General features: G+C 37.9%; 1 protein-coding gene across 9 annotated transcripts in view; it reads right to left on the reverse strand.

Annotated features, from left to right (window-relative positions):
* Window positions 1-24,926, reverse strand: part of MRTFB (myocardin related transcription factor B) — a gene marked incomplete at its 5' end in the record, with an annotated part of 85,656 nt that overhangs the window by 37,387 nt on the left and 23,343 nt on the right. For 7 of the 9 annotated variants that reach the window (XM_080386823.1, XM_080386825.1, XM_080386826.1 and 4 more), the window contains one exon: window positions 24,314-24,480. In XM_080386823.1, the coding sequence (XP_080242949.1) occupies window positions 24,314-24,467 (154 nt within the window). Of the gene's footprint in view, window positions 1-10,033; window positions 10,182-24,313; window positions 24,532-24,926 lie in introns of those variants that run through there. The other 2 variants (XM_080386822.1, XM_080386824.1) reach the window with 2 other exon arrangements.

Raw genomic sequence — 24,926 nt, forward strand, 5'->3', positions numbered from 1 at the left:
TAAGAACACACCTGCACATAAACCATGTGTGCTGAGATGTGAAGCTTTAGCATTTTTTAGCAAATACATAACAATTATTGTCTCTCATAACACTGCCTGCCTACCCATCATTTGTTAACCTACACCGGGCATCACAAAGCAAATACGGGATGATTGTGAAGCTGTCCCATGTGTACTGGACAAGTCATAAAAACTGTGAGAGGACTGAAAAACCTGAGAGATACAGAAGATATGGAATATGCAGTTGTTCAGTTATTAAATAAATATCAGGAACTTACATATTACATAGTAAAGAAAGGCCAGCCTGTAGCATGACTAATAGGGAAGCACTGCAGGGAGAACACTAAGGAAGAGATGACTCATAGAAAGATGTTATAAGAAGATAACCATTGAAGATTTTAACTTGACGAGAGCAAGGAGGTTAAACAGAAACAAAGTTGGATGAAAACCAGATGTTTGCTTTTGCAAACAACTCCAAAATTAAGGTTAAAAAAAAGACTGGTGTCTGATTTTTTGTTTAAATAAATTCTAAGCAGTTGAATGCATTATTAAAGAAAAGAAAGTTACTAAATAGAAAGTAATTGTGAATAAAAAACCTAAATTTATTAGTTTTAAAGCTGAAAAAAACCTTTGCTTTGTCAAAGTAAACAGATCAAGGAAAAAGCTACTATTTATATCTCAATAAAAGACATAAGGACCTACAATACTTTTAAGCCCCCCCCAGTGAGAAAAAGTAAAAAGCAGAGACATTTCTAAGGAAGAAATGGTTAAATCTGTACATGAGTTGCATGGCTACATCTAGTCAATGAGGATATTTGGCTTACAGGTCTGCGTGTGAGAACAGATGGTCATACTAGTCCGTAATGACCTGTATATTGTCACTGTAGTTAGGTGGGCTAAGCTCTACAACTGAGCAGGAACAGGTCACAGGCAGGCTTGTATCTTTCTACTAAAGATGAACCTGAAGTGAGTATAAAGGAATGGAATAAGAGCGAGGTTAGTGAAAAGCTCAGAAAGAAATGGGGACCCACAAAAAGCAGCTCAAAGAACAGCCAGAAAGATATGGAGGATGGGAGTCGTGGAAACTAAATCAAGTTTTCGATAAGGAAAATGTGATGAAATTATCTTCGAAGACAGGAACGAACAATGTGAGGATGAAGCACAGCTTTGCACTTTTGCCCAAGAATTGCTGATTTATTTCAGTGAGAAACTCTCCTTAGAACAGAATGCAGGTTAGTTTAAATCCAATGGCATTAAATCTAATACAGACTTTGTTTACCATAGATACAGAAATCCATATAGCAAGCGATTTATAGAACAGTCAGTAACACACAAAGACATAAATCTAATAAGGATGGATGAGACAGGAGGACACAGCTTCCAAAACCCATAAAAACTACTGAAGCATTAGGCAAAGTTATTATACTGTACTATTTATTCTGGGTTTTTGGGGTGTTTTTTTGGGGGTAGTTTTTTTCCCCCCCTTTACAACAAAGAACCGTTTACAGACAGACCAGTGTGGAATCTGGGGAGGGAAGAATTCAACAAGACCTGTGGTACTAGCAAAACAAAGTTCCTCATGGGGTGGTACTTACTTATACACTGTATTTAACAGATTATTCTTATCAGGGTAAATCCATTCAGCTTGCTGCTTGATAGTTTACCTCTTACTTTTTCACTTTTCAATTCAGGCAGTTACCTGCATAACATCTAAAATCATACAAGATGATCTCCAAAACAACAGGGCCAGAACTCACAAAGATTTAGGTATGTTAATACACCATTAGCACCAGTAATACTGCTCCCCGTGTTTAAAGTGTGTGTGCAAAAGAAGGGCTATGTTAACACCACTGAGGAAATCTGCTAAAAGATGGCACAAATATTTTGCACCTCACATTATCTGGCAGGAACACCTCTTCACACCACTGCAACTCTTAAGAAATTGTCTTTGAGCTGCTTCTGAATAAAAGCCATGCACAGAGAGGTCAGTCGAACTCCTGTTTTGAATGAGGGGGGTGGGGTGGTGGTTTTTTTTATTTTCAAGACAGCGTATGATTTGAAGATTAACACTTTAACACCAGCTGAAAAGATTCCAAAATTTCCATGTGTTTTCTTCAGGCAATAAAACTATCATTAAGTCTTAGATAGCTTACTTAATACGGACAAAACCAAAAAGCATAATCCCTCCTCACAGTAAGAACATCTGGTTATCTGACTCTCATAATGTCAGTAGAAGTCTTCTGACTTCACTGGAGGTACAGATTTTTCACCACCTGAAAAACCGAGTGCCAGAGGCTGGTGTTCCCACTCTTAAATACTTTCTTCCAGTGTTAGCATAACAGGGAACCAATGCTTCTATGTGCAAGGGAATGGAGATAACGGGACAAAAAGGAGAGGTTATCTGTTAACCAATGCACTTTATTATTTCAAAACATATTTCTATACAGCAGCAAATTATTTAAAAAGTTAATGGCCTGTTTTCAAACAGCAAGTACTGTTCAGGTTCACACACGCTATGCCCCAAAAGGGCATACAGATTAACAGTAGCCAAACCAAGCAGATGCTCAATAGTTTGCTGAAGCGCTGTGCTGATTTGAATGCAAGAAAGCTGGCACAAATAGGCACTTAAGCCAGTACACAACGCATTCTGTGTAAGACCCTTTGAAATGTAAGAAATGCAGCGCAGTCCAGTCAGGTCTTATTCAGTGTGAAAAGCAGAATAAGTGAAAATAAAGTGTATTATTAAATCACTTTGGACAAGTAGCTATTATCAAAGCAGAGCAAGTGATTTCTGTTACAAATCTGTAATTTGTATCCTATGGAAAAGATGTCTCAAAGTAGTAGTATATAATCACAAGCACTGGAATGTAAAGAGGCCAAAAATAAATTGATAGTTGTCCTGCAGGAACAATGCTATCTGCACTGATTGACGAGCTTTCACCACTGCTTCTTGTCTTGAAAAAACACAGAACGGTGTGTGCAAAGTTCCAGCACTAATAATTCCACATCTAACAGTTACATATTCCATTAGAAGTTAAATTTTATCTTTTTACAGAAGGTACTATGAAACAGCAAGTAACTGTTGCCATTTAAAAATTACACAGATGAAACAGACACTAAACCATCAAGAAGGGGTCCCCTGGACAGCATACAGTTCTTTCAAATGACAGCAAGAAGAAAAATAATGCATCAAGATTCTTTTTATGTTCTGTATGTAATTATCTCATCATTTCTTTGAAAGTTAAAATCCAGTGGATATTAGCTATTTAAGCCCTTAAAACTGCAAGTAAAAATGGGAAAATATAATGTCCAACATTCCTGCGTACTCCCTTGGAAATTTCCAAGAGCAGTAGAAACTCCAGTGGAGCTGCTATGCTGGCTGCCATGGAAACAGACAGTGCTGGAAACAGGGCCGTTTCCTTTAAATTAGAAGCTGTTACACAGAAAGCCTCCATTTCTTTCTGCCAGCTTAAAACAGCTTTTCTGCAGCCAAGGTCTCTAACATGTTGAGGTTGAAACACAGAGCAGCAGACATTAACAACAGACACTCGAGTTGCAATGAAGCACTGCTGCAGGAGATGAACTACTCTATCCTATCCTACCCTTGATCTGAATTTATCACTATTTGGCATTGGGAGTATAACATTAATACAAGTATATGAACAGCAGGGTGGCAGTGAAGTAGAGAAGAACATTTTATCAGGCGGTAGGTGGGCCATGCAAGTGATCTAAGCATTGGCTTTGTATCAGAATTCTGGACCAACCTCACAACACAGGGCAACAGTTACAGAATTGCAGAAATTTAATATCAAGCACTTAACTCTGTGCCTCTTTCAGTTGTTACCCTCGCACCTCCAAACGCCATCTGCTTGGAATTAAAAGTTTATATGGCATTTTCTAAACAGCGTAATTTACACTAAGTTAATTTTTCAGAGACTGATGTTCTGCTTTCTCTCTAGTTGTGATTGTTTCTCCCTCAACTCTATATGGGGTGTTGTACTCTATTTGTACTTCATTAAATGCTTTATTGAGACAAAAAGAGTTAATCTTTTCAACTGATAGGTGTTCTGTGAACAAACCTAAAAATTTAATAAACTGAATGTTTTGTATAATAAGGAAAGTGCAGGTGATGTGCAAGGCACACATTTCAGGAAGGTTATGAAATATGGTAACTAGTTTTCACCTGGCATTACTTATTCCACGTGTCAAAGTCAGAAATTTGGTAATATCGCGTTCTTTTCATTCATATGGCATGTCAAAGAAGGAAAAGCCATGAAAATACTCATCTACCTGTAAATTCTTGGAAGTGATTCTAAGTTGTACAGCATTTTAAAGATTGAATGCATTTAAAATTTTGGTACTCACCTCCCATCAGCCCCATGTTACATGCTCTCTATTTTAAAACTCAAGTAATTCAGCATTAACAAAAATCAGACATCATCTAAACACGAGTTAATATGTTATACTGGGTTCAGTCTTCAAAATTTTCATGTATGCCAGGGTATCATTTTTTAAAAAAAAATATTTTACTTATTTCTGTAAAAAAACCCCTTACCTTAGTTTTACATATGTTAAATTTTTTTTCCATTATTGTGTATGTTATTTTTCTGCTAAGACTGTATCCTAAATAAGAAAAGTGAAACAGCCTCTGATGCATGCTCATTTTAAGCAATTACTCAGTCATACTTTCGTTCCGGCTTACAAATGTTCTGGATAAATGTAAAACACATGAGTGGAGACTACGGAGGGCCGTTGCATATAATCCCTTCAGGATTCTGGAGGGAAACCCTGTAGGACCTCCAAATCTTTTAAATTATACCACTACGATTTAAAGCTTTTCTCTGTAAGCCAGTAATGATGTGCATGTAACTGCTTCCAGAATTATCATCATCATACTGAAAGCAGAAATTTAAAAGCTAGATGGGAAAGATAGCTGAATATAAACTTAACATTTAAAACAAAATATAAAGCATAACAGTATCATCAGCTGGAAAGCTTGAATGACTAGGATATAGGACAATGTCTATTGTTTCTAAGCAACAGGTTCCATAGCAATAGGATACAAGCCAGAACATATACAAGTCTCCAAACAAATTATGGGAATGTCTACTGGGATCTACACACATCTATGTGTGAGAAGCAAAATCTACACTTTTCACAATTCTGTTTATATCTTTAAAATGAGAAAAACCACCACCATCTTGAGCAGAAAGTCTGAATAAACTAAAGCTTCCATTTCAAGTATTCTGTAAAATGGCATACTTCAAGTATATTATCAGTAATTACACTTTCTACATCTGCAAGTATTCCTCTGCTTAGTATAATCTTCTGATTTTTTTAAAAATAATTTGCATTTCCTCAAATGCTGCCATCACCCAAGAAGCGTTCTGTCAAGGGACTCATGAAACTTGGGTTTAAATTCCACATCTACTACAGACTTGCTTTGTGATAACCTGGAGCATATTACATTGGATGATGATAGATGACTTCCAGCCAAGCTCTCTCAAGAAGGTATACCTCCATTTTCCATGCTTTTCCTAGGCAGAGTAGAGCCAGTAAACAACATGCATACCCAAGCAGATCCTCCAACTCATGAGATTACACATGAATTCAAAACACTGAGGAAGGTGGATTTATACAAGATGCCTGACTGCAAATTGGGGTGTAAGCAGTGGCATTGTGTCAACTCTGCTATGCAGACAACATCTGATTTCTGCAGATGCTCGCTCAGTGGATTAGTCAGATTGCTTACAGTGCCATCGGAGCTGCTGCATTAAGGACTTAAAGGCTGAAGTACGTAACTTTTGTTGGATGCCTTGTGAAAGGAAGAAACCTCCAGCATCGCAACAAGACAGTGGTTTCAGAGTGTGGTTTCATAAGTTAATATGATCTAAGACAGGATTACTGGTGCACAGACAATGATCTCTTCCTCCAATCCCAGATGCTTCAGTTGCATCTACACTGGCAAAGCACATCTGGCTGAAACCTAATGCTATTGAAATAAATAGTCTTCAGTAATACCTGTTCACTGACCCTACTCGCTTCAGGGCTGCACAGTCACTAATGCCAACACAATAAAGAGGCTGGCAGTAGGCACGGTATGGCTGGATGAGACCTGCACCCACTTTTGACAACAGGAACAATACTCTTTTTCCAGTATTTTTCTCATTACCTGTGTCTCAAGAAACATACCTGGTAGACTGCCACTAAACACCATATAACAAAACTTAAAGCTTTAAAACCCAAAACCAACAAACAAAAAAACCTCAACAAACCACCAAACGCCAAACCCTGCAAACCAACAGTAAAATCTTTAAGCCTAACATGCCGCTGCAGGAGAGCGGTAGAGGTCAGGAGTATCACCAACACACAACATGCCAGCAATACCAGGAAATCTGCTACAAAACACAATTCTCTTACAATATTAATTGCAAAGGAGGAAGGGAAGAAATACTTCCTGACCCAATCTGGCAATCTATTAACCAGACAGCGTGAAGACACTTCCAGCAAGCACCTGAGAAATCCCTGTGTTTCACTCATTCCACCCTGTATCCTGTTTCTAGCACTTGCCAGTCTCCAGCTCCTCACAAAAGAGTACAATTAAAAAGCAATTCAAATCCAGGAAAGAAATTATCTTTCAACATGGGAAGAAAATTTCCTTTCTTGTTAGTTGTTTTCCTTACAGTAACCTGCAGGCAACCGATAACTTTGCAGCTCAGATTAATATATAAAAAATACACTGCAAACAAACTGGGATCCAATCTCCTTTTAAATCCCACCTGAGATAGCACCATACTGATTTGTTTCACCAGTTTAATACTGTGTCTTCAAGAGTTCTGCATGGTCATATACTCTTGCAGGAGCTGATCAATCTTTGTATTAAAATAATATAGGGTACAAGGCAAGACTCCCTAAATTCACTCCACTCCTCAGTTTAGAACGTTTCTAATCTGCAGCCTAAATATATTCCTAACTCCTAACACATACATTGTTGATGATAGTGACTCGTTCTTACTAAGTGCACAGTGATGCCCTGATTTCATTTAAGGCTTTTCACTTGAATTAGAAGTCAATGGTACAGGAAATTCTGGAAAAGCTCATTTTGTTAGCACTGTATTGTTAGCCTCAGAGACAAAAAGTATTTCTGTTCCTTATTCATACAAAAGGTAATTTCAATAAAACAGACAAGATGAAGCACTGTTTTCACAGAACAGACAATATGTAACAACAACATATGAGTTGTTTACTAGAAAGTAGGGTAATTAAGAGGATTTCCTCCTGTGCTATAGGATGCTATAACGTGTATCTTCCAAGAGCAAAGAAAAAAACCAAAACATCCTTATAATCTAACCTTCCAGTGCCCTTAGTGTTAATTTGCTGAGGACAGGGTTGGGATTTGTGTTTCCATCAAAAGTCTCTTTTCTTACCAAGCAATATTAAGTACAAAAAAACCTGCACCTAACAATTCTCATAAGGTACTCACTGCTGAAATAAGCACACTGCTTATCTATCAAACCTGCGCCAAACAGATTATGAAGCAAAGGCTGTAGAATCTTCTGAATTACCTGACCTCTACATACTTCATCTGGGTTTGCCAACATAATGACATTTTTAGTTTTTTGCAATTTCAACCATTCACAGATAGTATTCATAAGTTTTTGTGTCCTAATAAAAAAGGGTTGATGATTCAGATGCCAAAACTAGTCACATCATCATTTTAATTAAAAGACAAAGAAAGGGGGGGGGGGGGGGGGGGGGGAGGGCCAAAGATACAGAATGCCACAAGCTAATTTAGGATATACTCATCTGTAAAATAAGAAGTGTTTTAATGTTATAGTGTTATTTAAATAGGATGAAAATGACAACTGCAATTGAATTTTTATAAATCTACAAAATACCTGAACTACATATTTCATAATATTTTACTTTTTTTTTTTTTACAATTTACATAATTACAAACTGAAAAGGTAAAGTCTTAGTCTCTCTAGATGTAAATCAAGCAGATTTTCAATGTTTTCAATAATACATTCTGTATACTACAAGAAAGAAAATGCACTGCCCCCCCCCCGGCTTTAGAAAGAGGAAATGCTGGAAGAGGAGATCCTGTAGTCATTCATAACACTCAAAAAGAGGTTCATTATTTTAATTATTCAGTTTTCAAACTTAGGAGAGAGAAAAGGATAAGCAATATTCACTGGGGAAAAGTGAAAAGGGAGAAAAGGTACTAAAACAGAGAAAAGTATGCAAAAGATAGTGATTGTGGAAAACTATTATATCTTCTTTTATGCTCTGAATATTAATTTAAATTCTAAAATATTCATGAATTTAGACTGCAAGTGTCCCATAATTGCAGGTTTTTTGCTGCTCTGACAGACCACCATTATTGTAATGTACATTCCTTCATCCACTTTCTACATAACTGACATATTCAAACGAGACTGAAGATAATGATCACGTTTACTTATTAGCCCACCTACACTATCCACCATGCTAGTTTTTTCATGTCTTTCTCCCCTTTATTTCTTGGTAACTTAGATTAGTGTGGGGGTTGTTACTCCTCTGTCCCTCTCAACTTCCTTGCTTTCTCTCTTTGTTCCTGTTGCCCCAGAGAGTTCAGAGGCAGCAGCGGCAGGTTTAGCTGGGCCTGTTCAGAGTTGCAAGGCAAACACCAAGAAAAAGCAGCCACTGCTGACCCTTTCTCTTCAATCACTGCCTTTCAGTCAGTACTTTCCTGCTGTAAAGGAAGCAGGACTGTTATGCTGTCAGCCACAGCTACAGGCATCACACTCAAATTCTTATTATCTATCTTTTCAATCAATAAGAAAGCTTTACTATCAGTACATTATACAAAAATCAGTTTTTTCTCTAGCCCAAACTTAGAGATAGGTAAAGGGTTTTCTTAAACTGTCAGTTACTGATTTCCATAATGAATATGGGCTATCTTTTTGCTATTTTAAACATTATTAAGGTCCAAATTTTAAAACAAACAAAACCTCAAAATAAACCCAGCATTTTACATTCTGAGAAAGGCATGATTTCACGTAGAAAGCAGTCTTGCCACAACACCAAGTAAGAAATCTCTGAATCACCAGACAATCCAGAGATAACTGGAGTAAAACCCAAGGAATTTTGTCTACCGCAAATACAGGTTTTTTTCTGATAAAGCAGTTGGAGTTTGAGTCTTGAGCTGCAGAGCCTGGCATGTTAGCGTACACCTGCTAACAAACTGTTCTTGCAGGTCTGGCAGCTGACCTCAAGAGCTCTCTGTCTTCTCCTCCTTAACACAGGCCAGCTAGAAGCATACCTCCAGCTCGATGGGGTAAGGCAACTTCCATGTCTCAGTATTATTGCCGCAGCCTAAACTATGTTAAATGCATCTGGTATAGTACCATTTGTCAGCTTTAAATAACGCTCCAAATATCCTCAGACTATTGCTAGTTTACAAACAAAGCTTGTGCGTAATATCAAATTAATGCACAGTCTAAACCTGGTCATTTAAGGAGACAATGTAATTTTAAAAGCGTACATCTGGAAAGCAGAGTCATTTAAAGTATGAGAGGAGAAGGGAATTCTAGAGAAAGACAGTAGCTGAGAGAAGCACTGTTGGAAATGAGGTGGTAATAAGTGTCTAAAACTAAAGGTTTCTGGGGTCTTATTTTTAGTAGTGTCACACTTAATGACATTTATTTCATTATATTTATTTCAGTAGTGACATTTGAAGCATTTTGTGCAATATTTACAGGGGAATTTCAGAGTACTTCATGAATTCAGCACCAAGTGCTAATCTGAAAAAGAGTACTTAATCTTACCTCATTTTTCTTCACACTAATATTTCTATCAAGCTATCTTCATCATTATTTTAATAGTCTCAAGTAAATTCTAAATTTAGCTTTTAGAAATTTGTTAAAGAGGGAAAACAATACCTCATTTAATGTACAAAAATTCTTCCTAACATACAGCATTACACCACAAATCCTGGTGAACTGAACGGCCCAGTACTTCCACATTTGCTGTCCCCCAGCCAGCGACTGACCTTCCTTGAGACTTTTCTGGCTGTTCACCTCAAGGCATTCCTTCTCCTTCAGTGGCTTAACATCTCCTGCAGGTAAAATCTCGGTAAAGCCCTGGTGCTGCTTCTTGGAGCTATCGATCATGATGAGAATCCTTTCGAATAGCAACATCCAGCATAGGAAAAAAAATATATTAATTTGTCTCCAAGCAGTACACTGCTGTCCCGATCACTGCCTCTAGCTCCCTTCTCCTAAGGAATGAGCAACTGTGCCTCTACACAGCCGAAAGCAGCCATCATCCTTCACTTTCGAGGCTGACCTGTAGTACGCTCAGCCTGCTTTGGAGCCCGTAACTCGCTCAGACAGCAGGCGCAGAGCATGTGAAGCACAACTCCCAACTCCCACCTCCTTTCCCAGACAACCACTCCCCCTTTTCCTTTAGTTACGCTTGCTTCCTCTGCACATTTGTGTTTCAATATGCAGCTTGATGGTCAATCATCTGACAAAGAATGAGTCAAGCAGTTAAAAATAAATCCAGCAGTTGCTGAAGGAGCAGCATTCGCTGATACCCAAGACAAACCACTGCTGAGGACTTTCTCCCTTTTCCCCCTTCCTCCTCCCTTCCCCCGCCACTCTGAACACTGCTGCAGGCAGCAGAAATACTTTATCTTTGCCTCGCTGGCACATTCATTACTCATTTAGTTTCACCAGTAAACAACGCTGTACACTGGCACTTCAAAAAGTTATGCTGAGGAACCTTCCCATCCGCCCCAGCCCTAGGTCTTGTTTCAGAGGTGTTTATCTAGCAGAGGGAAGTGGCAAACCAGTGATTATTTCCATGTTGTTTCCTTGCAGTGTAAGACAGATTCTGTTCCTTGTCGTAAATACATAAACCCCAAGTATTTTATTATTTTCCTTTTTGCATTGCAGTTACACATCTCATTATTCCCAGCAGTTTTAAGAGCATTTCCTCCCACAGCTTCTGATCTGCCATTCTCTCCGGCATATCCCACTTAGCTTACATGAGTCATCAACTTCACTGTCAGCCTGGAAGATCGATCTGGGGGAAATGAATCCTCTCCAACCTGGCATTGGCCGTGAGGGAACAGCACACTAGTTCGCGTTTCATGTACTTTGAGAAAATAAACTATACATAGTTTTAAGTAGTCACTACATGTCAACAAGTAACTCTAGCAGGCGCATTTTCCCTTTGGCCTAAAAATACTATTACACATAATTTCTGCACCCCTGTATCAGCCTGAAATTACAAAGGAGATTTATACTCAGAAAAACTGTTCACTTTTATGGCAGCAGATCTGAAAATATCTATATACAATAACAAATATCTGATGCAGAATTTTAAAAAGTGGAAACAAGAAAAAAAATAATTTTGCCTCTTCATATCTTTCTACAAGATACTGATTCAATCCCAACTTTTCACCTTAAAGGTGCACTCCTGGGCAAGCAACTGATAGCACGGTCTGTGGGGCTGGGTGACACAGTCAGCAGGACTTGAAAGCCTCTCCCTGTCTTCCTGCTGCTGGGAGACAGGAGACCTAGGTCTACCGAGAACTGCCGATTCAAAGGAGACATGAGCTTGCAGGGCTGCATCAACTACTTGATATCTAAGGGGCTGAAAATACAGGCAGAAGAAAAACTCTTGCAGAACAAATTAATTGAGGCAGCTCTCCCACCCTAAAGATTTGTTTGCATATAATTTGTATTAAAAAATTATCAGCTTAATTACATTTTGCTTAAATATGAATTACAGACTATTCCAATACATCTGCTTCTGCAGTGATTTTTACTGACACAAGAAAAAAAAATCACTGTCGAAGAACCCCTTCATAAATCAAATTAACTTCCTCACTGCCTGCAACTGCAACACTTACTGTGCATAAGAAACAAAATTACTGCTGCGAAACTCCACTGATTCAGAAAACACAAAATAATCCAGGTATACAGAATACAAACACATACTGCTTAAGAAACCTATACAAAAATCTGACACAGCCAATAAATAGCATTTCACACAATTATGAATACACCAGATTTTAACTCTACATTTTCCTTGTGCCAGCAGAGAGATTAACAGTTTAGATGGATTAATAATATTCTAACAGTATAACAATATGTAACAGCAGAAATTGTTTTATGGGAAGTGTACAGTGCACTTCACATGTTTCCTGAAAAATTGGTACTTTGGTCTGAAGCAATTTCAAAATAATTCAGAGAACAGAGTATTTTGAAATTTAAAAAGTCAGCATACTAATAAAGAACCGTGCAATTAAAAGACACAAGGAGTAATAAATTTTCTTTAAAATTTCATCATTCTGAAGGTAGTTCTATGCTTTCCTGTCTGTTTACAGTGCTTTATGTAAGAATGTCCAGTGCTTAAAGTGAACACTGGATCACAGTAGTAGCAGCTGGGTAACAGCAGTTCAAGCCTTCATGAACATTTCCCACCTGCTCAGAAAGATGAGCTGCTTCAGGAGCATGGAGTTCCTGCAATCCACTCCTCTTTTTCAAGGGCACCCACTCCACAGCAGAATTTACAGAAATGAACAGGCTTATGCTTCAGCCCCTTGGAGTTAAGCCTAATAATTTGCTTCAAATTCACCTCCCAGTTCAATACAACCTAACATGCAGATAAATATTTTACAACACCTTTAAGAAGTCTGATGGAAGTCTTAAAAGTAATTTGCAACTAACTTTATCAAGCAAAGCAGGAATCACAGAATTGTGGGCAATAAGCATGATGAAATTCTTGTGCAGATTAGGAGAGACGAATGGTCAAAAGGATGCTGCATAGTTTCCATGTAACCAACTACTGGCCAATAAACGCTATGCAATACTGAATAGCTGGAGTGGGGGCAGACAGAATAACTAAAGAGGAAGAAAAGATACACCTTGGAAGAAGAAAACAGGTTTTGTTCAGATCCAGTTAGACTGTGAATATTGAGAATGCCTGGATATTCTGCCCAGGGATATTCTGCCCATGTCCCTGCATGAAGAATGTCCTCCCATGTCACAAAAAAACCCAACCCAAAAAACCCCTCATATTCCAACACCGTCTTGTCCTCCCTGCATTCCTGAATACACATGAATCCAAGCTCAACTGATCATTTGGATAGGCTGGTTACTTGCATGATCAACAATATCCTTTTGCTATTTTTTGTGATAAGGCTTCAAAAAAAGAAAAAAACTCAACACCATGTCTCAACACGTCTAATAGAAAAGTCTAAAATTCTTTATAGAAGTCTAAAATATCTAAAAGATAATTTCACAGGCATCTGGGGGCATCTCCCAACCGCCAGCTCAGTAGCTGTAGTTGCAGCACTGTAACATGGGAAAAGTGAATGTTTTTATGAGTGACTTTCTCACATTCCTATGAACTGTACTAGAAGGAACAGAAACACTGGTAGCTGGTTAGCAAGTTCAAGTACTAAATTTGCCTGCTAACTAACAATACTCGGTTATTCAAAAGGTGTCTTCCAAACACAAGCAGGTCCCATGTGAATCAAGGCGAAGTGCCTCCACATGGTCCCCAGGGAGCCAATCCACCTGCCATTTAAGAGCTCCCTTTTCCCTGCTAAATGAAATAAATTCATAACTCTCCTAAAATGTTTCACCTAAAGCACCATACATACTTCTCGTATTGACTTACCCACTTTCAGATGTGATAGTATTTTTTTTAAGCTCTTGCAAAAGAGCAGAAGCCCTGTCATCAGCTACCAACACCATGTCCGTACTTTAAACACAGTTCCTATGTTTAGATAGTATATCTGTCTTGAAGGTCGCCGTTTTGACAGATAAAACCTGCTTTGTACAGCAGTTGCTTTCACTGTTGGTTTTAAAGGATGCTAATTCCACATTTATCTTAAAAGAACTGTGAACGACTTCAAGGGTGGGAAACTTAATACTTTCCCATTCAAATTACATAGCAACCTGTTTCTTCTTTGACTACTCTCTAAAGCTTTTTCTTTATTTTAACAGTTAAAACAGTAAATAGAACACAATCCATGACATATAAAATATATATAAAAAAACAATCTTGGGTTTTTTCAACTCCACTTGGTTTAAAATGCTTTTGTGTTCGGTTTCCACAAGGCAGCTGGAATTTGGATTGTCATTTGAAATTGATGGCATCGTTAAAAAAACGGCCAAAAATTTTTTTCAAATTGCTATTTTTTCATCCTGTCTTCCTGCTGCAGGCTGTGTGCTTAAATACAGAAGATTTCATAATAAAGGAAGCAGAACTACTCATTCCCAAAGTAAACACTGAATGTATAACCCCTCTGATGTGAACAAGTACCGGTTTCCAAAGAGCTATTTTTAACAGTACAAATAGCTACATGACACTGAGGGTTGCACAGGAGCTTATCATGAGCTACAAACAAAAACTGTGGCTGAAAAACTAGTTTCTGTCAAACAACAAACCCTAAGTATAGCGAAAAGAAATCTTAAGCAGTCCATGTCGTATTCCTCAATTACAGGTTTAAACCCAATTACACACAGCATCAGCATATCAAAACCAGAAGCTGAAGTAAAAGATACACAACAAGGGTTTTGGTTCAATAAAAATTAAATCTGGTGGAATTTAAACCATCTTCAGAGGGTAGAAGCACCTCTTCATTTTAATTTCAATCTATTTAAGTTGTATACTATACAAATGGGTGAAATGAAAAACAGAGGCTTCAGAATGGGACATCCCTGTTAAGTCGTAGAAACCAGAATCCAGTAACATCTCATTATATGCAATGTATTGGCCAAGTTTTTCACGAACATGTTTGCTTTTATTCTAAGGTAATCAATGTTTTTTTCTTTCCATCTTCCTGCAACACAGACTTCCAAATGTTCTGCCAACCTGCAGCCCACAGAAAAAGCATTATTTAGAAAGAGAAAAGTGCCTAATAGATTACTTGCCAAAATCATCATGTACAGGAGGGAACAACACCGCAACACTGTACCCTCCACAGTGCCTGCTTGTCTGCCACTCAGAATAGGCCACTTATCTTTCTAAGTATCAGCGATCTGGTGAGTGAGATCACTAACTGTGATCAACTTCACAACCACATTAAACGTGAGGTAACTAAGCAACAATTGCTTTAACAGTACATTCCAACTCTTCACATCATATGGAGCTCAATCCTTTGCAAGGCCATTAAAAAAAAAAAACAAACAAGAAAAAAACCCCACCACCCAACAGACGAATTTGAACTCTAGACAAAAAAAATAAAAAGAATAGCCTTAGATATTTAATATATTTCACTACCACAAGGTTTTAAAGTAGGGGAGGAAGAAAAGCTTCTTCATTACTCAAACACCTCATTCACCTTGGCTTTAGGCACACCTTGATGAATTTCGAGGTCTTTTATATTGTGTTAAGATTATCCAGTTCTTGATCATGATATAATGATTTCTTCACATAGGAAAATTGTGCTCTGACTACACAAACTAAAACATTCATTTAAATAACCCCTGTTATAATTTAATCTATTAGTTCTTTAAACAGCACGAACGGTACCTCAAACTGTTAACTTAAGGGGTTTTGTTTGCTCCCCCTCTCCCCTCACCCCCAATTGCTACTTACAATAAATTTCTATTCTGCTTTCTTGTTTTGTTTAAAAAACCCACAACTATTTTTTTCTCTCTACCAGTACACAAGTTACTCGCTTCAAACACTTAAGACATCTGTCAAACAACTCGGCAGTAAATCTTACATAGTCTTATGCCTGTATTTAAGAAAAATGTACAAAACCCAAAACATTCAAGTCTCTAATCTTCATATTGTTTTGGTAGTAAAACAGCAAGTATATCTTTCTATTTGCTTTTTCAAAAAGTAATTTTTGATTTTTTTTTAAATTGCATTGTGTACTATGCAGTGACTAAGGAATTACCTCAGAAGGACTGGAAACTTGTGCCTGTACTCTCCACCACTGTGGTAACAAAGACCCAAACAACACAAATTATGGTCACTAACTACCTCAGTTACTCTTCCCAGAAAAATCCAAAACATGTACCGTGATACCGTGAAATTTATAAGTCTGCATGTTCTACTTCTCTTCTCCCACTAAAACCCACACTAATTCCTTTTAAGGGAGGACATATGTTGGCATTGTTCACTGTTTAAATAAAAATTGCCTACCATTCAGCCTTGCCCAACATATAAATAAATAAATAAATAAATATTTAATTAGTGCATATATAAAATACATAAAAATATATTTTTATATGTTTAACTGTACACATATATAGTTTTTAAAGGCCAATATTTGGTCATCCACCATGCTACCTATGATTTGCAAAAGGCACATCTGCTAAATAATGCGCATCCATTACCAGTTCTGTTTGCACTACATTACCTTCTTGTAGTAGCTGTAGCACAAGCTAACATTTCAACGATAATATACACAGCTAAAATTTAGTTCTAACAATTTAAAACTAGTGTACAGTGGAATATAAAATTAACATTCTTTTCTAGCTATGCATTTAGTTATCCACAAGGAATTTCGGGGGGAGGGTGGGGGGAGGGGGGGGGAAGTCACAATAAGACAGTTTGATCGAGATCTCTTTTAAGGAAAACATACTTTACATATCTCCTGTAATCACTCAAATGCCAAGCCCTCCAACAGGATCTTTTCATATATACCAGATGCCTTAAATTGAGTCAGTCACAGGTCATGTCTCCCATGTTAATCTATTCACAATAAGCAGATAATTTAAAAAAAAAATATGTATAAATCAAACTAAAATGATGGAATGTTTGTTTAGAAGTTTACCAAACGGAATGGCCCTGCTGGAATTCTTTCATGTAGCCTGTGAAAATGTCAGAATATATTTCATTTAAGAGGTCATAGTCCCTTGAGAGCTGTGAGTTTTGGCCTGTATGTCTTTTCACATGCTTTAATATTTGAAAATTGTTCCTTGTCGACACTGACTGATGCCCTGGGAATGCTAGGATTGTGGGAATTGGCAGCACCAATGACAAAGACAGACTTACTGGGAAACCAGTACCTACTCAGTTTACTCTCTCATCTCTTAACAGATAAGACAACATTCAGATACATACAGGGAGACCAAAAGAATCCACACATTAAAAGACATCTGTTTTTTCTACCGACACTATTTGTTAAAAATAAAAACAAAACAAAACCCCAACCAAAACCAAACTCTCCAAAAAACCCCACAACACAAAGACAAATATATATTAATTACAATATGCTGTGTGTTCTTACAAAGGATTATTTAGTAGAATATTTACACTGGATGTTCCATGGGCTATTAAAACATTAAAGGAAAGACAAATCACATAACTGCTGAAGTTGGAAGCAACCTCTTGAGATCACTTCACCCAAGTGCCTGCTCAAGCAGGGTCAGCTGGAACAAGCTGCCCAGGACTGTGCCCAGTCAGATTTTTAATATCTCCATGGATGAAGTCCACAACCTCTCTGGGCAACGATTCTACACATGTACATTATATATACACTGTATTATATATAAATACAAACCCCACCCCTTCTGTTGTAAACTTATATAAATTGTATACTACTTCTATACCTAGATATGTATTTTAGAATATACTTTGAGGTTTTGGGGTGTTTTGTTTTGTTTGCTTGGTTGTTGTTCTGGGGGTGCTGGTGTTCATCAGAATATCTGGATGTTGTTTTCCAGGTTCCATTGCTTTCAGCTTAGCGACTATGAAACTGTTGAATTTAAGATGTGCTAATCTATTACTTTAATCAGAACTAAGTTTTCCATTTGTTGTTCTCTAGTCTTCCCACTAGCTGTCTTTTCTCCACTTCATCTCTCCCAACTCTCTGGAGAAAACACCTTCTAAGCACAGTAAGCTACCCCATGTACCATTAAGACAAGAAAATGCATGTCTAAATGCAGATCTTACGAGTGGAAAAAGCCTGTTGTACACAGATTCAAGGAGAACGTCCCAAATTTCACCTGATTCCCCTAGTATCAAATTTGCAGCTTCAAATCTATTAACTGCACAAAGGATTAAGAATTTGTTCAGAAGCCATAAAGCTATGCCAAGAATGCCTGCTATCAGTGCTACATAATGAGGGAGTGGAAGATAAGAGATAACGGGCAAACTAAGTTACCCACAACTCTTCTGGATGCCAGAAAAGTTCTCGGTTCATCAAATTTATTTAAGCAATATCATTAGGTTAAGTATGATGTAGATTTCATTCAGTTATTTTGAGAACTGTCCTGTCTCCCAGCCAGCTCAGCTGGTCCCTTAGGAGGACTCAATATATATATTGTTTAGAGTTTTTTTGTTTTGGTTTGGGTTTTTGTTTGGGGGGGGGGTGGGGGTGTGTGTTGCATCTTCATCTTAATTCAGTACAGTTCTGCTCCCACAAGCTCTAGTGGCCCCATAGGAAGCTGTCATTCTCATCTGACCTTCAGTGTCTCAAGATCTTTGTTCCTGAGCGTCACTGTTTTACACAACCAGAGGCCCCCATTTCCTTGTGCGATTTCTTCTTATAGAGATTTTACTAGGCTTACTTTAACGTGTTTGCATCCCAAGTTGTTTTTTTTTTTCCTGGCAAAACATTCAAGACTCTCAGCTTTCTTCTCAATTAGCTCAATTCTGCTGTAAAATATTAGCTGCTAGCCATCAAAAAGCAAGACCTAGCAAAGCCACGGTAGGCACATCACAACCTTTTCTACCCCCCTCCAGTACAACCCCAAACAGAACCACAATGCAATCCTGTATCTAGTCTGCTTGAGTTTAGAGAAGCACTAGACACCCATTAGCTGGAACAAAACTGCTTCTCCACACAATGCAGAGGACAGAGCAGGCACACGCACAATCTGAAATGATTTATTGCTAAGACAAAGTGCTGAAGCAGGCCTAGAGTGCTGAAGGACAGTCAACGGCCCAGATAGGAGCCAACCAGTTCTCACCCGTTTTACAAGAATATAACCAGGCTCTCATCTGTGAATGATGACTGCACAAGAGTAACTCATATGCCTCCTTTTCAAAAACTAGTAGCCACAGTCACAAGGAGCTTCTGGCACAGTGGAATAGTCAAGGAAGCCACTGCAAAGCCAAGAGGCTGCTGTAAAGCATTGAAGCTAGGACCTTTTCATTTTACGTGTCACCTTTGAAACAACTGCGGTTGCACAGCTGCTGATACCCAGACCTTCACACCTACCTGCACCAGCCAAAGCGGCACACTCACCAATTCTGGGCAAGTACTAACTCAGCATGCAAAAAGCTCTGCTTTATGCAGTGCCTCCTTTTTTTCATGGTATCTGCATGTGCAATCCCTTCCCACCCTTTCCCTCTGAAACGGCAGGTTGGAAAGCTGCAAGCAGCATCATTGCCCATCCACCCTCCTGCTGTCAGCAGCAGACAGCCTATCCTTCCCTCCCTTGCCATCTCCTGGCTCTCAGTCAGAAGCTTGTGAAACTGTGGTACAGTGTGTGGGTGGCATATTGTTCTGACTAGTACTTCAGCTGTGCCATGATGCCTGCTACTGTGTCATTCTTCCTCTGCTGCAGTCCAACTAAACAACACCTAGTCATCAATTTTCTCCCTCCTGCTCCCAAAGAAGAGCCTCATCTCTGTCACTTTTCTTCGCCACCAACCACTGCCCTTCCTAAGGACACAGCATCTTGTCCAAGAAAGCAAATGCAGTGCACACAACCTGGCATCCTTCAGGCAGAGATACAAACTTAAGAGCCTCTTAATGCCAAAACGTTCTGTTTCTCAAACTCCATTCATGTGAGGAGCCAAAGTCCTCACATGGCAGACATCGACTATACACCAGTGGTTGCCATTAGACTGTGGAAGGTGTGTCTTCAGTGTCCACTCAGTAGGTGGCAAGTGTGAAAAGCAGAATCAATGAAGAGGTAACTTGCTGGTTTTGGCAAGCAGAACAAGAGTTGGCCTCCAGAGAACAGGCACAGCAATATGCTGCAATAAATGGCACAAATTTACATGCTCAATACATTGTATGTGTTGCCTAATTATCCAGAAAGATGTAGACTAATGAGAAACTGAAATTAATTTCATTAGCAATCCAGTATTGCCCACGGCCATTAATTTGAAAAGAGCTCAAAAGAAAAAGGGGAATCTTAAAACTGTGACAGTCCAGAAGACACCTGGAAACAACATCCTGGAAAGATGCTTCTTTGGTTTTACACCCAAATACATACACAATGTTACCTTCTACAAACAGTTTGTTGTTCTAACCCCAAACAATTACAGTGTTTACTTTACAGATGGTTCAGTTGAAGTATTTCAGCCCTGCAATAAAACCTTTATCTAGCAAATCAGCTTGAAAACTCCCATTATTTGTCCTCCTACTGAAATATGAAACATAAATTGGTTAGTATTTGTGTTTCACTGACTTTTTATGATGGGAGACATCTGTCTGAAAAATGACATTCGAGAAGACAAGAATATGTTGCTACCCTACCCCCGACCCCATGGAATTATTAGTTTGTCTTTATTCAGGGAGTAAACATCTGCGTGTAGTAAATGGCTGGAGAAGGTGAAGATGCTGTTGCCTCCAACTGTTTGTTATTGATCCCTCTACTGGAAGGTACAGCCTCTTCAACAGCGTTGGCAAAGCATTTAGGTGTTCCTTTGCCAACTCAAGGGACAACAGTTCCACTGGAGCTTACGTCTAAACCATGAGATTTTGCAGCAAAAAGTACTGAGCTATGCTCACTTGAACTCTTATGCCAGCTTTACTGTATGACTATGATCTCTGGGGGCAGACAAGGCAGGGGAAGAGGAGTAAAGCGTACAAAAAAGACAAGGTGGTAACATCTCAAATGACTGTTGGCTCACCAGGCACGAGCCTGCAATGTCATTGTAGGTTTCTCTTAGCTGCTGCAATTACCTCCACGGTAAACAAAACCAAAGCAAAGCAATAAGCCTCCCACACTTCTACTGTCGTTGGAAAAGCCTTAAATGCAATTTCTGTACTAACCTGTGCAAGCCAGCTTAACAACGGTATGCAGAACAACAGAAGAATATTTCAGCCTTCTACCGGACTACTGCCAAAATACTCATTCAAGTAAACAAAAGGTTTGAAGGATCACTATCAGAGCATATAGTAAGCACAATACTTCCTGCATAAAAATATTTAACAAAAACCCTTTAAACATTTCAGAATTTTTTTATGAAGTGCCACTGTATTTCTGTATACTGATATCGCTTATGTGGACAGACTCTATAAAATAGTGACAGGTTAAAACACTCCTAAAGAAATGCAATTTTGGTAAAAAGTAAAAACAAAGAGTAGTAAAGCTACTTTTAGTATGAATCCATCAAGTTCAAATTTTACTTTTACAAATTTTCCTCTTTCATAATTTCTATCAAAAATTTGTTTTAAACCAAATTATCCAAAATCACTACATCTGAAATTACGGCTGAGCAATAGTTTGGGTGCTCTGGAGGATGACAGTGCCCAAACCTCTTTCTGTTGTTTTAAGAAAGCAAATTGAACACAAACGTCCATTTCTTCCAGGAAAAAAAGCTGCCAGCCAGAATAAAGTCAAATACTGTCAGGTATTTCCTATAAGGACAGGAGAAAAACTAAGAGGCTCCCCTTAAGTTAATTTAGGAATTATTTGAATACTACTAAAGCAGCATTCTCTCAGTGGCAGGATGCTTAAACAACATTAGAAAGATCTATAAAACTGAAAAGGATAGGAAATCACATCCGTGTCCATCAAACACTTCTTTATCATGTCTGTCAGACTGTGCTCCTCCAAAAATTCCTCAACTACATGGTTTCTCAGTCTGCCTTGCAGATTGTTGAGCCTTTTCCTTTCCAAAAGCAACAGAGTTGTGCTAATGGCCTTGAAAATAATACCTAACCTTTTGGCCAAGCCCAGCCACATGACTTGGTCTTGCCACAGAAGACACAGATGACATGAGGCCATTGTTCATTATGTGAACTTCATGAAATCTCTTTCTCAAAGATGACATTAAAATCTTTGTGGGAGGCCTGATACTATGGAGAGATGCTCAAAAGTATCCTAAGTCATAAAAGGAATTATAATAAATAACAAAGAGTAACAGGGTAACAGTTCCTGAGTCAACTGGCACAGAGGAGTGAGGCAGCTTCTCAAATAATTCATTTTCCCACCACCACTTTACTTACGAAAATCTCCTCTGCTACTTCAACAAGCCAGAGCTCTTAAGCATTAAAATCTCTCCCTGCTGCCTCTTCTTTGGAAAATAAACAAGAAGCAGATTATATATGAAGACAATACAAAACCTACCTATAAATTAGTTCACTAATTCATGAAAGCACAAAAATATTTTCAAGTTATGGGAAGAATGCCTAAGAAAAGCAACAACTGTCCAATACAGAAAAACTAAAAAAGAAAGACTAAAGAGCAAACATGGCAAAGTTTAACTATGTACCAATTTTACTGCTTGTTTGACTATTTATCTTTATTAGTAAAAGCAGGAAGATAACAAAACAATGAAATTAAGTGAAGGGAATAAATATGTACTTAACACAGTCATAGCAACGTTTGGCAAAAGAGAAACTAACAAGCTTGCCATCCATCTCCTAAGGGATCTTTCCTGTTTCATTTAGTGCATTCTTGTGGCAGTAGCCTTCAGAAATGAGAAGTTTGACTTATTTAGGCTCGACATAGATACTTGTGTCATCCATTTTGGTTTTTCAGGCAATTAAAAAAAAAAAAGCAGATTTCCCAGAGGTATAGTTACACACAGGGTGCATAAAAAACCCACTACATTCTCTTGTTGATGAGGTTTACGAGTTAGTTAAGTGTTGGCATTTTTAGGTCTATTATGAAATAGCTTTCTATAAATAGATGTTTCTGTTGCTTTCTGGATAAAAAGGTAAAATGATATAAGCTATCTTACAACAAACTTCTGGTATAGACATACCTATTATCAATTTAACATCAAATGGTAGCAAACAAAAACCAATGCCTCCCAAGTTACAGGTTTTTCTTCTGCCATACAAAAAATAATTCTTATGGATGCAGAGCCAAAATATTAATAAAACAGCTGCAGGTCCCTTAGTTTAAAATACTTTGAATATATTGTATCAATTAACATAGTATTCTGTGTTTCAAGATCTGCATACACAGAAAACAAACAAGGAAGTAATTGTACAAGACAAGCTCAAGTACTCGAAGAGGCGGTTATTCCACATTTATGTAATACTAAGCCTAAGTCTCTCTGCTACCGTATTTTCGCTTTATTATGTTTTTCATTCTTGGGAGTACTATATAATACTGAGGATGTGTACACAAGGCACCACATAGTCCCTCTTTGTGTAAACAGAAGCATCTTGGTTATAGACAATATTCCACGTCTTTCCGGAACACGGGATACCATGACTTGGACCTGTCCCCAGGTATTTGAGATATATATATAGCCTAGTAACATATATCCCTGTTTTTTCTGCTTTAAAGCCAGGGTATTCAGATAGTTGTTGTTGTTTGCTTTAAAGCCAGAATTTTCAGATAGTTCTTGTCTTATTTAATATTGCTTATACTATTACAGCTGAATTAATTGATAACTGTAGCTAAACTGATTTAAAAAAATGCTTAAAGAATCAAATAACTAACATAATAATTTCAGTGTTCCTACTATTTACTACAAATACTGGAAAACAAATCTTCATTATTAGAAGATACCAGTGTGAGAAAAAAAGAAACATCAAAAAAAAGGTCCTGCCTTCTGCCCAATAAAAATGAGCCTACATATGGATTCAGACCTAATTCCTCCTGATGCTTACTGTAACAGTGGAAACACTTTTTTTCTAAGTTGCCATGCCAACATCAACAATGAGAAAAGATACTGGAAAGATTCCCAACATGTAGATCTTATTTTTCTTTCATTTTTCAGCCTTGTGAATTAAACTTTCAGGGATACAAAGTGAAACTTCAATTCTGTACTATTTTTGCATAAAAAACCCTGTTCTTGATAATGATCCCTTTTTGTCTGATAATAATACAACCCTCAAAAATATTTAATTAATACTTCTATTATACACTAGCTGTGGTTTTAAAACTATTAAAAAATCTAAACAATTCCATTCTATATGCCTCAACAGACCATTCCAGCTGGTGTTTTGAAGTCAGACTTACAAGTTACCATGACAGATAAAGCTGATCAGGACAGATTTCACAACAAACACTGTAGCACTACATAATGTGGTTTGGGAAGAGCAGGTGAAGAGAGTCAATTAATGTTATTTGAAGAAATCAAACAAACATTATTCCCACAGAAAAAACCTAAGCAATGCAGAGAAAAGAAGAACAATCACTTTTGCACTCACCATTCTTCCGTTCATTGAGAGGAGGTAAGTACTGATTGGGCTGCAATGAGAGCTCCTTAAACTCATGTGCAACTGCTTCGCTATGAGGACTAGGAGCAAGCCGTGTTAGTGATCCGGAGTCATCCTCAGCATCTGCCGTCCCCAAGTGATCCATTTTGTTAAACTGTCTGGAGACAGGGAAAGCAAGCAGTCTCTTAATCCCACTATAGCTGATAACACTAATAAAGAAAAAAAAAATCATGGAGACACATTACTTGTTTTTTTGTTTGGTTTTTGGTTCTGCCAGTTCCTTTGCACACAAAATTCAACTTTAAAATTATGTACATTATCTACTAATTTCCCACAGATATTAAGTGTTTGCAAAAATATAGTTACGCAATGTATTTACAAGCAATTAAACAGTTGTTTGGTTTTGAGAAGCAGGACAGTTTCTCCAGTCTCTTTGGCAGAAAAATTACACAGTCTTAAATGCCCCTATGAATGCCTGGAGGTTCCTGTGCCCTACCCTTCTAGCAATGGACACAGCCCATTCATCAGCAAAACTTTTATTATTTTTTTCCAGTAGCTGATACTAGAGAATGCTGAATTAATGTATGGTAACATATAAATGACT

This window comes from Falco punctatus (genome assembly GCF_963210335.1).
Source record: "Falco punctatus genome assembly, chromosome: 4".
In the NCBI taxonomy this organism is placed as follows: domain Eukaryota; kingdom Metazoa; phylum Chordata; class Aves; order Falconiformes; family Falconidae; genus Falco; species Falco punctatus.